General features: G+C 35.4%; 1 protein-coding gene across 1 annotated transcript; it reads right to left on the bottom strand.

Annotated features, from left to right (window-relative positions):
- On the bottom strand, window positions 1–13331 carry LOC586368 (protein MEMO1). Its single transcript, XM_786152.5, has 9 exons — window positions 13163–13331; window positions 11491–11572; window positions 10317–10385; window positions 9252–9364; window positions 6969–7080; window positions 6172–6314; window positions 5726–5802; window positions 5033–5137; window positions 1–179 (listed from the first exon to the last, which is right to left on the bottom strand). The coding sequence occupies exons 1-9, from the start codon at window positions 13212–13214 to the stop codon at window positions 33–35; spliced, it is 900 nt and encodes a 299-aa protein (XP_791245.3). The 5' UTR covers window positions 13215–13331; the 3' UTR covers window positions 1–32.
- Window positions 13332–14314: the final 983 nt, after the last annotated feature.

Below are 14314 nucleotides of genomic sequence, written 5' to 3'. Positions count from 1 at the left end.
ATACAGAGGGCGTAACACAGACTGAAGTTGTATTAGCTCATGGTGAGGGCAGCAGCTGCGTAGCTGACGGAGCTATCGCTTTGAAGCTTGCACTGATTGGACTGGGCATACTGGAGGAATTTCATCTCGTAGTGGAGTCCGGATCCGTTCTGCCGCTCGCTAATTGCAATGGTGATGGCCTGAAAGAAAAGCAGAAAACATAAGGAGTTATTGGAATTAAGTCAATACTCTATTGGATATACAAAAAAATAAGGTATACAATATTCAAGTTTCAGTGTTCTTCCAAGTTGGAAGCACTTTTTAAATTACAAAAGAGATTTGTAAGAATAGCTTCATCATCTACATACTAAGCACATACAAAATCTTTATTAAAAAAGTTAATCATATTGAATATTTATAAATTAAATAGTTATGTTAATGCAATACTACTTTTTAAACACAGGCTTGGTCTATAACCCAATAGTTTATGCAATATGTTAACTTTAAATTGTTCAGTTCATAATTATAATACTCAAAATGGAATGAATTATTACTCATCTGCCATTACAAAACAATATGAATTACACCATGATTACACTCTTTTAGACATAAAGCTCCCTCTGTATGGAATTCTTTACTATCAGATATTACTTCTGTAAATAGTTTGAAATTATTTAAAAGAAAGCTTAAAATATATCATATTCCAGTGATCTTTCATTGTAACAACATTCATATCACTCCACAGTGTAATTTTGTTTGGGCTTGTACGGTTTATATTCTTATTTTTGCTCATGTTCCATTTTTTTTTCTTCTTTTTTTTGGTCGTTTTTGTTGTTTTTGTTATTGTTTATGATTCTTTTACTAGTTTTACTGTTTATGGTGGCTGTCCGGACAAACCTATTGGGTTTTTAAACAGCGACCAAATTACTATTTTTTTTACTGTCAATATTGTACTATTTTAATAACAATTATGTATAAGTAGTATTTCTTTGATATTTACTGTATGTTGAGGTTACTGTTTTACAATGGAATTGAATAAATACTGAATTGAAGAGTAGAGATATTGTAAATACACCATTTTGACAGGCCAGAAATTTATTCACAACCAGAGATAATGTTCCAACAGATCTTCAATGACCTAGTGATACATGTGAAATAACCAGTATGCAAGTATAGAGCCATATTTTGACCACTGTTTCAGGGAGGAAGGTCTGCGGATCATAGTTATTAGGTTAACTTTTTCCATACCCGGGAAGCTTGACCGGATGCACCTGCTATTGCAATATTTATATGTTTTCTATTGATTTTGTCTCAATTCATGTTTGTTATATTGTTGTATTTATGTGACCTGATGTGCCAAATAAAATAATTAAAAAAATATTAACAAACAATGTACTTAGTCATGTTTATGCTCATATTTATTTCAGACCCGTACATTTCATTTTTTCACTAGCGAACCAACAGCCACCCTCTATACAGAGCAAAGTACATGTCTCTTTGCTGGACAAAACTTATGGTGAGTTGTAAAGAACATGTTATAGTGTGTGGTGATTTCAACTCCCATAATCCACTGTGGGGTATCACCAGTTTGGATGTAAATGGTAAGACAGTGGAAGATATCATGAATAAATATGATCTAGTTCTACTTAATGATTGTACTCCAACAAGAATAGATCCACATAGTGGGGGACTATCCTGTTTGGACCTTACGTTCATGTCTAAAGAACTGAGTAAACTCAATTCCTTTCATGTAGATCGCTCAATAATGTATCTCTTTTACAAGTCCGCATAGAAAGTATACTAGTACACGGCTGCGTTGAATGGTTCACGGCATGTCGTAAAGTAGACCTCTCTATGTTCAAAAGGATCGTTAGATATCCAAGGCTTTTGATAAACAAAGGAAAGGGAGTAAACCCCAGCATACTGACAAATCGCTGGTACCTTGGTGGAGCAATGAATGTTCTAGACCATCAAAAGAGAGAAATGCGGCTAAAAACAGATTCATGTATAAAACCTTTCTTTATAAAGACTTTGAAATTTATTTATTAAAAAAGAGAGAGGCCCCTTCCTTTTTTCGAAAAGCGTAAAGAGAGTACTGGAAAGACTACTTTGGAAAGTTATATAGATTGGTGAACATTAGTTCAGTACAGAAAAGGGTAAAAGGTATTAAATCCCAGATACCTTATTTGATTATGGACAGTGGAAAGACTATTGCAAAGTCGGCAGAAGAAAAAACAGCCATGAGGAAACGGAGAGAGGAGATAATTACAAAATCATTAAAAATACAAGCAAACTTGAAGACAATGCGCTCAATGATAATTTTAATATAAGAGAATTGGAAATTGCAATTTCTGAAATAAAGGACACTGCACCAGGTAAGGATGACATACAATCCAAAATGATATGGAATCTACCAGGTAAGTTTAATAGTCAGCATTGTCTTGTATCATAGGTGGAAATACATTTTGTTTCTTTTAATTTTTTTTTTCTGTACCACCATGTCCTGTATAATTAGTTATATATATTTATTTTTTTAATTCAATTGTTTATATTATGTATGTATATTTATGTATATGTTTTTTTTTTAATGTTTTTGCAAAGTCGAGCGCAATATTGAATAAAGATGATTCTATTATAGAAGGAAAAAAAATTGTCTTATATAAGGGCTTACTGCGGTGTAAATGGGGAGAAGCTATACGAATTCCAATCTAAAAAAAAGGAAAGGACGCTTCCAATCCGCTATCATACCGACCAGTTTCCCTTACACCGGTACTATGTAGATTAATGGAAAGGTTGATAAAGAACAGAATGGCATGGTATATAATATGGAGAAGAATGATATTATTACCCCTATCCAATCTGGATTTAGAAAAAAAAAAGCACTGTTAATCAAATAAGGCTGGAAACGGATACCGGTATATATAAAGGGATGATTAACAGAGAATATACTGTGGTACTTTTCTTAGACTTGAAAAAGGCGAACTGGTATACTTTAATTACTTGCACCTGGGGGAACAACTTGGCAAAATCAGCATTTTTTCTTTGCACTTTTCAGTACACTTCTTTTAACAGATAATATTAACCAACTGAGTAATATTTGGCCTCTAAATGCTAGGCTAGTTTAAATTATTATAATGGCGGAATCCTCAGGAGAGTACCACGCTGTTTTAAATGCCAACGATTTGGGCATGTGGCTGATGGTTGCCATTCCAAAGCACGTTGTGTGCGGTGTGGAGGAGAGCATGCATTCAATGAATGTCAAAACAAAGAAACCCAAAAGTGCTGTCGATGTGAACAAAACCACTCGGCGACCTATCTAGGCTGCGCCAAGTATAAAGATGCTGTGAAGATACACGCTATTTCACAAAGCGAACAAAATTCCTACGCTGCTGCAACCAAAAATGTTCACGAATCAAAGAATCCTGTTCCAGCGTAGGCTAAATAAGTAGTCTTTAGCAAGACAGAAAGAAATATCAAGCCTACACAAAGAAATGAAAGAGCAAAACCCTAAAACAATGAGAAAGTTTTATCAGCGTGGGCTGAACAAGCAGTCTCCAGCGAGACAGAAAGAAATAGCAAGTCTGCACAAAGTAATGAATGAGCAAAATTCAATGAGACCAGAAACCCAAATCAGATCGAGATCATCGAGCAAAGACATAACAGGAGCACCCTCAAATAACTGTTAACAGTGTAGATTTTTTAGGATTCTTTGTGTTCGCAATCAACAATATGGAACAGGAAACGTCAAACTCGAACAGAATTTGTTTAGTTGAAGAAGCAGCACATTACTGCCTGGGTGTACAAACCATACACCACAGCAGGGAAATGGTTATACAAGAAAACTATTGGATAGCGATATGTAGACCTATCATTGTCCGGTCTTCAGTTTGATGTAGTCATTTAATTTTGTTACGACTCTGGCTAATGGTCTCTTTTTGATCTAATATAACTTTAAAACAGAGTAAGCTATTGCATCGATACCTAGAAGAAAGAAAGAACAGGATGTGCTCAAATCTTCACTGCTTCCTTTTTTGTAGTTCGGGTTAGCCCTAAAAGGTAGTTGATTGGATTTCTTTGGTTTTAGTACATTATCACTTGAGCCATTGTTAACCAATCGCCTTCTGAAACCATGCGGTCGCTGTATCACATTCTTGCATTCCCTAGGGAAGTTACAGAATTTGATAGTCGATGGGTTGCCTATCTTGCCATTAAACTGCAGTACAATATGCAGCCCCTGTATGGAATGGAGGCCTCACCAAAAACCAAATCACCAGGATAGAAAGAGTCCAAAAGAGAGTTTTGATAGTGATTATTGGTGCACAATACTCAACTTATGACACTGTCCTAAATTAATTAAACCTCAAATCTCTTTCTGATAGAAGAATAAGTTTGAGCTTTTCATTCTTCCAAAAGATGCTACTCTACACTGTTCAATTTAAACAGTATTTCTCTCCGGAAAATAATTCAGGAACAATAAGACATATAAACCCCAAATCCTTGAACTCAGATGTAAAACTAAACAAATGCGAAATAGTGCGATTCTGCACCTCATCCATGCACTTAACCAAAGTAAACGATGAATGATTCTCCTTTTCTTGTACCCTTCAGGCTTGGCAATTTTGTCAGCTTTTTATTAAGTTTGTTCTTTCTAATTTGTGTTTGCATATGCTGCAATAAGCTTTATTTCTCATATTTATACTGATTTTTTTCTTCAGATTCAATATATCAGGTTATGCTATGTTATATATTAAATTATTTGCTATTAATCTTAGTTTGTAAACTTTTGTAACTTGGCTAAATGCAGCGATGAAAATTTTATTTGAAATAAATTGTTTTGAATGAATGAATTTATAATCAATTAGCGACCACCTGTAGAGAAACACCACCTGTCTATAAAGACTACATTTTTTTAATTCCCTTTAATATAGTTTCTCGTTGAAACCTGTATTAAAGGAACCTGTACATAAAGACCACCTGTCTATAAAGACTGTTTTTCATGTTTCCCTTGAACGGTCTTTATGTACTGGTTTCATTGTAGCAGATGTATACTTACATTGAGAAGCACAGCAATGGGATGCCTTCCACAGATTGTATTACTGTATTTCTTGAGGTATGCAGCGAAGCCTTGTGGGTCTAACTGTTCAATCAGATCCATACCCTGAGGTAAAACAATGAATATGGATAACACACTCGGTATTCTGTTTACATATTAATTGATGTAAACTGTATCATTCACCAAATAAATTTGTGTACAGCTCGAATGTATAAAATCAACTTAAAATAAAACTGAATCCGACATTCTATGGAATAACGGTTAAGAAATATGAAAAAATAGATTATGACATGAAATGGTGCGTACTGAACCCAAGTCGGACTTGGTTTCCATGGCACCCTATTCTACAAAAAGCATGTACAGGTGCATTGACTAGTCTACTCACTAGTCGCTTTTGTGTCTAGTGAGTGTGTCTTTGATCTTGCAATATCTCTTTGAGTATTATTTGAAGCTCATATTTTGTATAGTAGTATAGCAATCAAGAACCCTTAATGTACAGAGCAAAATATTTCTTGTTGATTGGTACACTTTATTGGTAACAAAATCCCCATATATTAAACTCAGAGAAAGTCCAACATTCAATATCAAGATTTGGAAAAATTACTATATTCTTGAGATAGCAAAAATGTCTATGGATAAAATACATGGTTTGATACTTGAATTCAAACAGAGTTGAATTTTTGTCAAACTTACCATTCTATCTACTGCTTCAATTGATTGATAAATCTTTGGATATTTCTTGTCATAGTAGGTAAACCTAAATCGTTTTCCTGTAAAAAGGCACAAAAATATGAAACAAATATAAGAAAAAGGAAGAGAAAAATTGGAAGGATATTGTTATCCTCATATCATTAAAAAAAATGAAGGAAAAAAATGCTTAGTTAGCTATGAGGCATACATTAAAGAGGCCGAGGAATACTGTTAGCCCTTATTTGGAGTTTCATTACAATATTTACAATAAGACTATATTAGAAACTTGGACAGAATATAAAATCATATGGCACATGTAAATGTTGATGCATGGAAAAACTATTAGTTTTATACAAAAAATTCAATTTCCATTGTATTTCTATTCATCTCTTGGTTTTCTCTTTTTTTATAAAAACTCTTACCATAAAAAATCTTTAATCCAAACTCACCCCAGTGGCAAAAATCTGAAGAAACTACAAAGAGATTGCGAGGATCAGCAAGATAAGTACTAAATAGACGGCCAAAGTTCTGTTCCTTATTAATGTCTAAAGCTCCAACAAGCACTGGCACTATGGTGAATTTACCCCTTTTACTGCAGAGAGAGGAGAGGGTTAAAGAGATAAATGTAAAGTCATAAAGGTTTAAAGAAATGTGTGCAACTGTTGGCAGTTTGACACTGAACCCTAAATCCCCATTTATAATCAACCAATAAAATCTGTAGAGACAATAATTCAAATATCAGATTCAGACTAACATTGTGTCACACAAGAAACAGTACCGTGTGTCACAGTTGAGTTATCATTGCCTAAAATTATAGCTCATTCAGATATAGATATTGAAGAGATTATATTAAAATTTAAAAAAAATTCTCTTTATTTTTTATTGTAATAAATGCTTATGTTCCCACTGGGCAGTCATGAATAAATTATTGCTTTTCAGAGCAATATTGATTGTGAAGTTTTAATGATCGTATCATTTCCCATTCTTCCCCCCCTTTTTTTTTGGGGGGGGGGGAGGGGCAGTGATTGATTGAAATCAGAGCTAATTGATTTACAGATGTGTCAAGACAGCTGTTGTTGCTTTCGATTGGTCATTTACTCCATGGAGCTCCAAATAGTTCCCTCCCTAGAGACTGTAAGTGGGTGGAACTATTGGGAGCTCCATGATCTAACCCTGTTTTCATACATGTATTTGTGTGTGTGTGTCACAACTATCTCTCTCAGTACGCTATGACTGAACTCATTACCTTTCCATGACCTTTGCTATGTATGGTAGATGCATCTCTATACTGTGTTCATCTTCATCTACTTGAACAGACATGGTCTCAAACATCTTGCTGCTCATTAAGTCTTGGTTCACTGTGTTTTATAAATGAGAAAAACAATTATGAACTGGTGTTATTTCAAATCTACAACTAATCGATAAGAGTTTTACCATTGACATACACTTCAGTTTTTAACAAACAGAATGTATGCAATGACGATAGTGTACATGATTTTCAAAGGCATAAATGAAAGTACATTGACTGCGAAATTTTCTAAATCTATAAGGCTAGTCTATACCCCTCATTGTTTACATGAATTGGTCTCCTAAATACGCAAAAGTTCAGAGTTTTCAAGTCAAGATGAATATGAAGGTGTCAAGTGTTTGGGTTGCTTCCTTAAGCCATGATACAAAGTTGAATTTGAAACTAAAAATCTGCAGTATACTGATGAATGTCTCCGTGATTTTCAAGAACATACATTGTACTCAATATGCTTGGAACATACATGTACACTGTATATCACATCAACCAAGCAAGTCAGGAACAGCTGGCAACAGCAATAACATCTCTACACTCTTCATAGTATTTGCTTTCTTCTATCTCAAGGTTCAAAATCTTCAAGTCGGGATGAAGATGACATGTGTTAAGGTTCCTTCCTGGGCTCTGATAAAAGAGAAAGTTGAAACCCAAACTCTGCAGCTAGTACTGCAGACAGTACAGCTAAATGTCTCCATGATTTCCATCAAAGAATATGTCCACTTTTTCTGTGCCGTATTCACACTAATGCAAGTGCCCTAGCATTCCTAGTAGACCATCATATCATTGATAAAACTGTGCAGCTTTGACCCAGCTGACAAGAGTAATGATGGTATACTCCACTGGTTTCATTGTTCACTGAATAGTCTTCAATTCAACATAAGAATGGAGCCCTTGATGATAGAATGAAGCAAACTTGAATGGCAATGCACTGAATCAGAACAACTTTCCTACATTGCATTGCAAAGGGAAAGCACTGGCCAACAGAATGGTTTACTAACATATTCAAATCTTATGTATATATTTCTTAAACCAAGGTCGTTCTGGACAACCTGAATGCTTGCCTGGCATAGCAACACATAATGAATGCAGACTGGAGTCCAAATATTGTAGTTCATTCATTACAGGTTGATGGAATAACTCGTCACTAGGTCCCCAGGAAAGAAACATCCATAAATTTAAATATGTTAGTAAACTGGTCTATCAATGCCATGAAAACATTCCATTGGCGTTTGTTCAATTCATCTCCCCAACAGGGTCAAAAGTTCATATGATAAAGACCAGTGTACAATGCTTTGAATGTCTCTATTGCATTAGTAAGGACAACCCTGAAGCTGGGGAGATTTACAACTAATACACACATCCTGCATTCTGACAATTCAAATGCAAATTTTGCATTCAAATGTTATGCAAACTGGTACCTATTTGTCAAACTATTCCATTAATCTGTTACAAGTTCTAAAATGTCATGAAAGATCAAGTTTATACATCATATTAAAGTGACTCTGTAACATTGTTGAAGGTTGATGAAAAAATACTTTTTGTATTAAATGTTACTTACTATATTCCTTCTACTATACTATTTTTTTTTTAAATCGGGGGAAAAAAAAAAAACAGGAAAAAATCGGGAAAAATTAAAAAAAATCGGGAAACCGAGTTAAATCAGATTTTTATCAGGCCTGGGAATGGAATGTAGAGCCATTTTATTGCTTTGTGACGATTTACATTCACCGAAAATGTAATTAGATTGTAATAATATAGTTGGGAGGATTAAGGAATCAATCAGATCAGTTTTTCCCAATTTGTACCATGAATAATGGTCCTGTTTTCACTCAAATTTTTAGAGTATCTTTAATTGTACATCTAGCATTGAAATCACTTCCTTAGCACCACTATCTCTCATCTGAACAATGTTACCAAGTCCCTTTAAAGCCTATCTCCACTAGTTTTGTCAGGAGAGATTAGACCTCCCTGCGTGGTCAATTGCAGGTGGTTATCTCATCAAATTAGCTCTCAATAAACATAAGAAAAAGAGGAACATAGAGGATCAATGGGTACCTCTCTTAGGCATTGTTGGCTATATAGAGGGCACAGATGCTACAAGTAGTGCAGTCCCACTTTAAGAACAATCTACTAGCAAAAACTTGAAAAAGAGCATAAAGGAAGAAATAATATTTAAAGCAAAATACTCCAGGGGCTAATGTATGTCTTAGTCAATAAAGAACCTACCTTTTTGATCAACATCTAGGTCATATAGAGGGGTCTGGTATTTGGTACATGTCGTAAGGGCACACCCAGGTAGATACGCATGATGGGAGGGGCCTAGGATGAATACATGCTCTCTAAAACAAGAAATGAATATTCATTGATTAAAGAAAGAGACATGAGGTATATTTTTAAAATTCAACAACAGAACCTGAGAATTATTTTTCCAATCAATGTGAAATAGCCTATTTACTTGTTAATAATTATCTTTGTCGATGTCAACATTACATCTTTATCATCACTACACTTAATGCATTCAAGGTTTCTTCACTTTATACTCTCTGATGTAAGATTAATTTGCCAATTTTGTTGAGTTCAGGAACATCACAATGTTTAACCAATATTGAAACTTAGCTTTAATATCTTATCTTTTATCGTATTTTACCTGTATAAACATCTAAATGTTATCCCACCTACGTATCACTGTTAAAATAAACCTGTAAATTGTTAATTGTCAAATTTTGATTTCATGTAAAACGAACGACAATTTTATATCAATGAAACTTGTAAATCGTATCTAAATTTATACAATATTTGTTAAGTGTTCCATATATTTTAATGAGTTATCAATGCAATGTTATGCTATGTACTTTTTACTCCGTAAATTGAACAATTTCAGCTTTTAGCTGCATGTCCGATGATTTTTATGTCAATAAACCAATACATACAATATGTCTTTATTTTTACAAAGATCTGGTTATAAACAAGGTGAATAATTTAAGAAGCATAATCTGAGTATGCATCGACAGGGTATTGCCATTATCCAAGGAGCTCTGAAAACTGCCAGACTCGAGTAAGATAACAATGTGCCAGCCTTTTCTAAATTTAGGGATAAACGATGTTGACCATTAAAACAAGAAAAGGAGACAAAGATGACAGAAAAACAATAACAATGTGAAGAAAATTGCAAATTAAACATAACTCTTCAGTTCTACATGTCTAAAATCACCTACATGTGAACTAATGAATTTCTTTCTTGTTACAATTGTTTCAACTAGATTTCTCTACTTTATATGTAGATGTACTTACATGTTAGCAGGATTGACCTGTTTATAGGCGTGTGCACCACATGCTCCACAATAGCTATATCCTGCATGGCTGTCAAAAGATAGAAAAGTAAAATGGCAGATCTTCATCAAGGTAAAAAAAAAGTTTATAAATACTCCAATTACGATCAAACCTGTCTATTAAGGCAATCTAAGGGAGGTGAGGATACTGGCCACTGTAAACAAGTGACCTTTCTAGACAGGTTCTACGACATGTTTCTTCCTAGAGAGAGACAATATAGGTGACCACTATAGACAGGTGGCCTTTATGGCAAGATAGCTTCTAAAACAGGTTTGACTGTACATGTAAATGGGATACAGAGCTTATACATGTAGAACCATGTGCCATCCCCCCCCCCCCCCCCATACACATTTAGATTATTTACCAGTATGTGTTATCGTGAAATTCATCTAAAATTTAAATTTCTCGACTCATTGCCCCTTGCCTAAAGCCGTTTTGTTATGCAATTACGGTAATTTAGCAAACATGAGAGGTCTACACTTGGTACCCGATATGACTAGGATGATATTTCCCCAAACAGGAGTCCACTAAAATTCCCCAAGATTTTACAATACATGCATTCTACTTGTATTAAGTAAGAAAAATTGAGTTACACTGCTTCTATTACTTTTCCTTTGGCATAAGTGTAATGAGACGGGGACCAGGGAGGAATCATTGCCAATTAAATCCAGAGATTTTCATTCACAGAGTCAAAATGATGATTGAAATTGGAAACAGAATCCCTTTAACAATTTTTTGTTTAAACTTTACTATCTGTCCATCTGGATGTACTAGACTTGTATATCTATCTAAACAGCAAGCATTCTGTAATTCTTCTTTTACTAGTACTCTTCAATGTGCTATGCAGACTATCATGTTGTAATAAACTTAACCAAAACCATGGTTATAATTATAAACTAAGACTCTCTATTTGAAGTAGGCTACAGCCTACAGATCAATACAATACAGAGACCAAGTAAGTTGGCCAGGTTTCATTCATGAAACACATCTCTCTGATAGCAATAGGTAATAAAAGCAGATTCCCAGTATCAAACATAATCAGATCTGACTGAATCACGATTGCAAACAAAAAATACAAACAGTATCTTGAAATTTTGCTCTCTATGCAAGAAATTCCCAAGACGTTTGAACTTACGGAGCAATGATGGCCCTAGCAGGAGAGCCACTTCTTTCTGCGTTACTCAGCCATCCTTCCAACTCACCACTCAGAGTTTTACCTGTGAGAGATGCAAAACAAAACAACAAAAAGACAGAAGAAATTAAGTCAACCTTCCAAGTGTCTTCATCATCATCATCATCATCTGGTACGGGAAGGTGTTGGCCTGTAATTCCCAGTCGCTGCTTCTGGGTTTAGCCTGTTGGAATTTTTTACTGCGCATGCACAGGAGTGGAGTCATGGGAGATCAAAGCGATGCTCCCACCAATACTTATCATTCTAATCTTGAATTATCCGTCTACTGAAAGACTTGCTTTTTTTTAATATCCAGTCTGCAGTGTTCTTTCTGGATCTTGAAACAGTGCCCTCTTGTGGATCTACTTCTACTTGCGGGTTGGGAGAAGAAATGATCTTGTGGGATGTCAACTAGTTCATGCATGATCTGGTGGACTGCGATCATGTCTCCTGTTCTTCTCCTGTAGAACAGAGAGTACATGTTCAGGTACTTAAGTCTTTCTTGGTATGGGAGGTCCTTGATTTCTCGGACCAATTTGGTAGCTCGTTTTTTTCACTCTTTCCAATTTTCTTTGCATCTTCTTTATATCTGCTATGCTCCCATAGAACGCTCCCATATTCTAGGTGTGGTCTAATTAAGTCTTGAACAGAATCGGTAGTGTTGTCTTATCTATAGTTGCGAGAAAGTTCTTTTCATTTACAACGAATAACCACACATGTACTGTTTGAGCGCTGTGCCCAACCTTAATTAAGAAGTGGTCTAGAAACAGGAATATAATCCCCTCAAAACCCCCCAGGGCCAGGATAATCCATATGCATGACTAATATCCCCTTCATATTCAAAAGCTTCATTCACTTTATTTTGCGTTATCTTTGGGGTGCGGGAGGCGCGGGCGAGTTTGCCGTGAAACCTGTGAGAAAGTGAATATTATAATGTCTTCGTTTTTAGGAAAAATAATACTCGACTTTTGAACGATGACCATCATTTGAACAATTGATGAAGAATGAGATTTAGTTGATTTTTGGTATGGCAGCTGTGCAAAGCCAGGGTCAGGAGCGCCAGGAGGGTCAAATCTGACTGAAATGAGCGCTATACAAGAACCCACCATTATTTATTATTTATTTATTATTTTAGTAGGGTATCTCAACGCCGGAGTTAGGAGTCAAAGTCTTAATACGATTCTGAACTAGCGCCAAACTTTCTCCCCCGTTTTTCTTTATTTAGATCTAGACTAGAAATCTAGAGCCTAGGCTAATTGACAAATTGTCTGATCTTTTTTCATAAATCAAAGTGACTTCATATTCATATTCATAAGAAAGCCAAAATACCTCTATCCTAATTCCTATCACATCTCTTTGCCTTATCGTCCCTTATTTCTTTCAGACAGTCGCACCTAAAATAAATAAATGTCTGGCTATGTTCTCTCTCACTCGATGATCGCATTCGGTCGACTCTCAAACAAGAGGGTAGAGCTAGCTGCATGCATTGGATTCTCATTGTACTATTTGTAGTGCGATCCTGATTCTGGCTCTGTATTGTGCGCCGTCTGTGATATTAATTTGGATGTTCATGTCCGCGATAAATTGATAAGTTGACACTGAACTCTACCCGATAGAAAATTGAGGAAATACATACCTGAACTGGAATACCAGGTACCAGAATGTGTTGCTCGTCGCATCGTTGACATTCTCGTTGATAACTAAGAAAAGGATCCAATTTGTTTTCCAAAACAAAACAAAAGATATCTCCCCTGCTCCCAAATCCCAGCAGCTGACAGTGATAGCTAACTAACCAGTATGATAACGTAGAGAGCGCTGCGCCCCATAACAACAGTGGGGACCTTTTTGGACTCTGCTTATATTGTCGTTGTTGATTCAAATTTGAGAAGATATATACTTTTATATGTTTTTTCTATCTATATCACTTATTTATAGTTTTTAATCTGTCTGTTTTACACTTATTTTTTTTTTATTTTTTTTTATTATCATTACTATCAACACTTTTTTTAAATTTTCTAAATTGATGTAGATCTAGTTTCTCTTTTTTTGGAGCGGGAGGGAGGCAATGCGGATCCAAGGGGGACTCCCCTGGAAAAAAAATACAGTTAAAAACACGTTAATTTTTAGCCCTTTTTTTTATAGATGGGCCCACTCCTCTGGCGCTCAAGGGGGGAGGGGGTGCGATTTTTCAAATTTTAGAGGGCCAACAAAAAAAATGCTCCTTACCCCCCCCCCCCCCCCCCCCCCTCCACTTATTCACCAGCTGCTGTTTCGCCGCTAAATATTCTCTCACGAATTGGACCCCCTCTTTGGCCCTCTTCCCCTGCCGCCGGCTGGATCCCCCCTGGGGGGGGGCGGGATCGAGGGGGGCTGGGACTGATTGGGCCCAGCCACTCCAGTCAAAGTAATGGAACAAGCTTCTTCCCAACCCTGTGTCCTTCACTTCATGAACAGAGAGTAACAGTGATATGATCCAGGATTCTCTGTCCTCAATTCAATTTTTCAATTCAACTAAATTTTTTCTCTAAAACAATCATAAAATGAAAAAATGCTTACATGAAATTAATATCAAATGACATTTGCATCATAACATAGAACGTGAAACTTATTTGTAATGACACAATATTAAATTTTGATAAGTAATAAACAGTAATAAATAGGCATAATATTTTGTGTAAATTAAATCGAATTTTAAAGGAAGTTGAGTAATCCATTAAAAATAAATGCTTGTATTTTTGTGTGGAATACTTAAGAAAGAAAATAGAAAGGAAGAAAGAATACAAATTTA

The sequence above is a fragment of the Strongylocentrotus purpuratus genome, unplaced genomic scaffold (genome assembly GCF_000002235.5).
Source record: "Strongylocentrotus purpuratus isolate Spur 01 unplaced genomic scaffold, Spur_5.0 spur5_scaffold_5, whole genome shotgun sequence".
NCBI classification, from domain to species: Eukaryota; Metazoa; Echinodermata; class Echinoidea; order Camarodonta; family Strongylocentrotidae; genus Strongylocentrotus; species Strongylocentrotus purpuratus.
This window is presented reverse-complemented; position numbering and strand designations above follow the sequence as displayed.

What these genes read in the sequence shown, in the direction of transcription:
- LOC586368 (XM_786152.5), bottom strand. Translation starts at nt 13,214, where the DNA reads ATGTCAACGATGCGACGAGCAACACATTCTGGTACCTGGTATTCCAGT. An exon ending in CCTAGATGTTGATCAAAAAG is followed by an intron (nt 7,081 to 9,251) that starts GTAGGTTCTTTA and finishes TATAAAACACAG; the next exon opens with TGAACCAAGACTTAATGAGC. An exon ending in TTCAGATTTTTGCCACTGGG is followed by an intron (nt 5,803 to 6,171) that starts GTGAGTTTGGAT and finishes GCCTTTTTACAG; the next exon opens with GAAAACGATTTAGGTTTACC.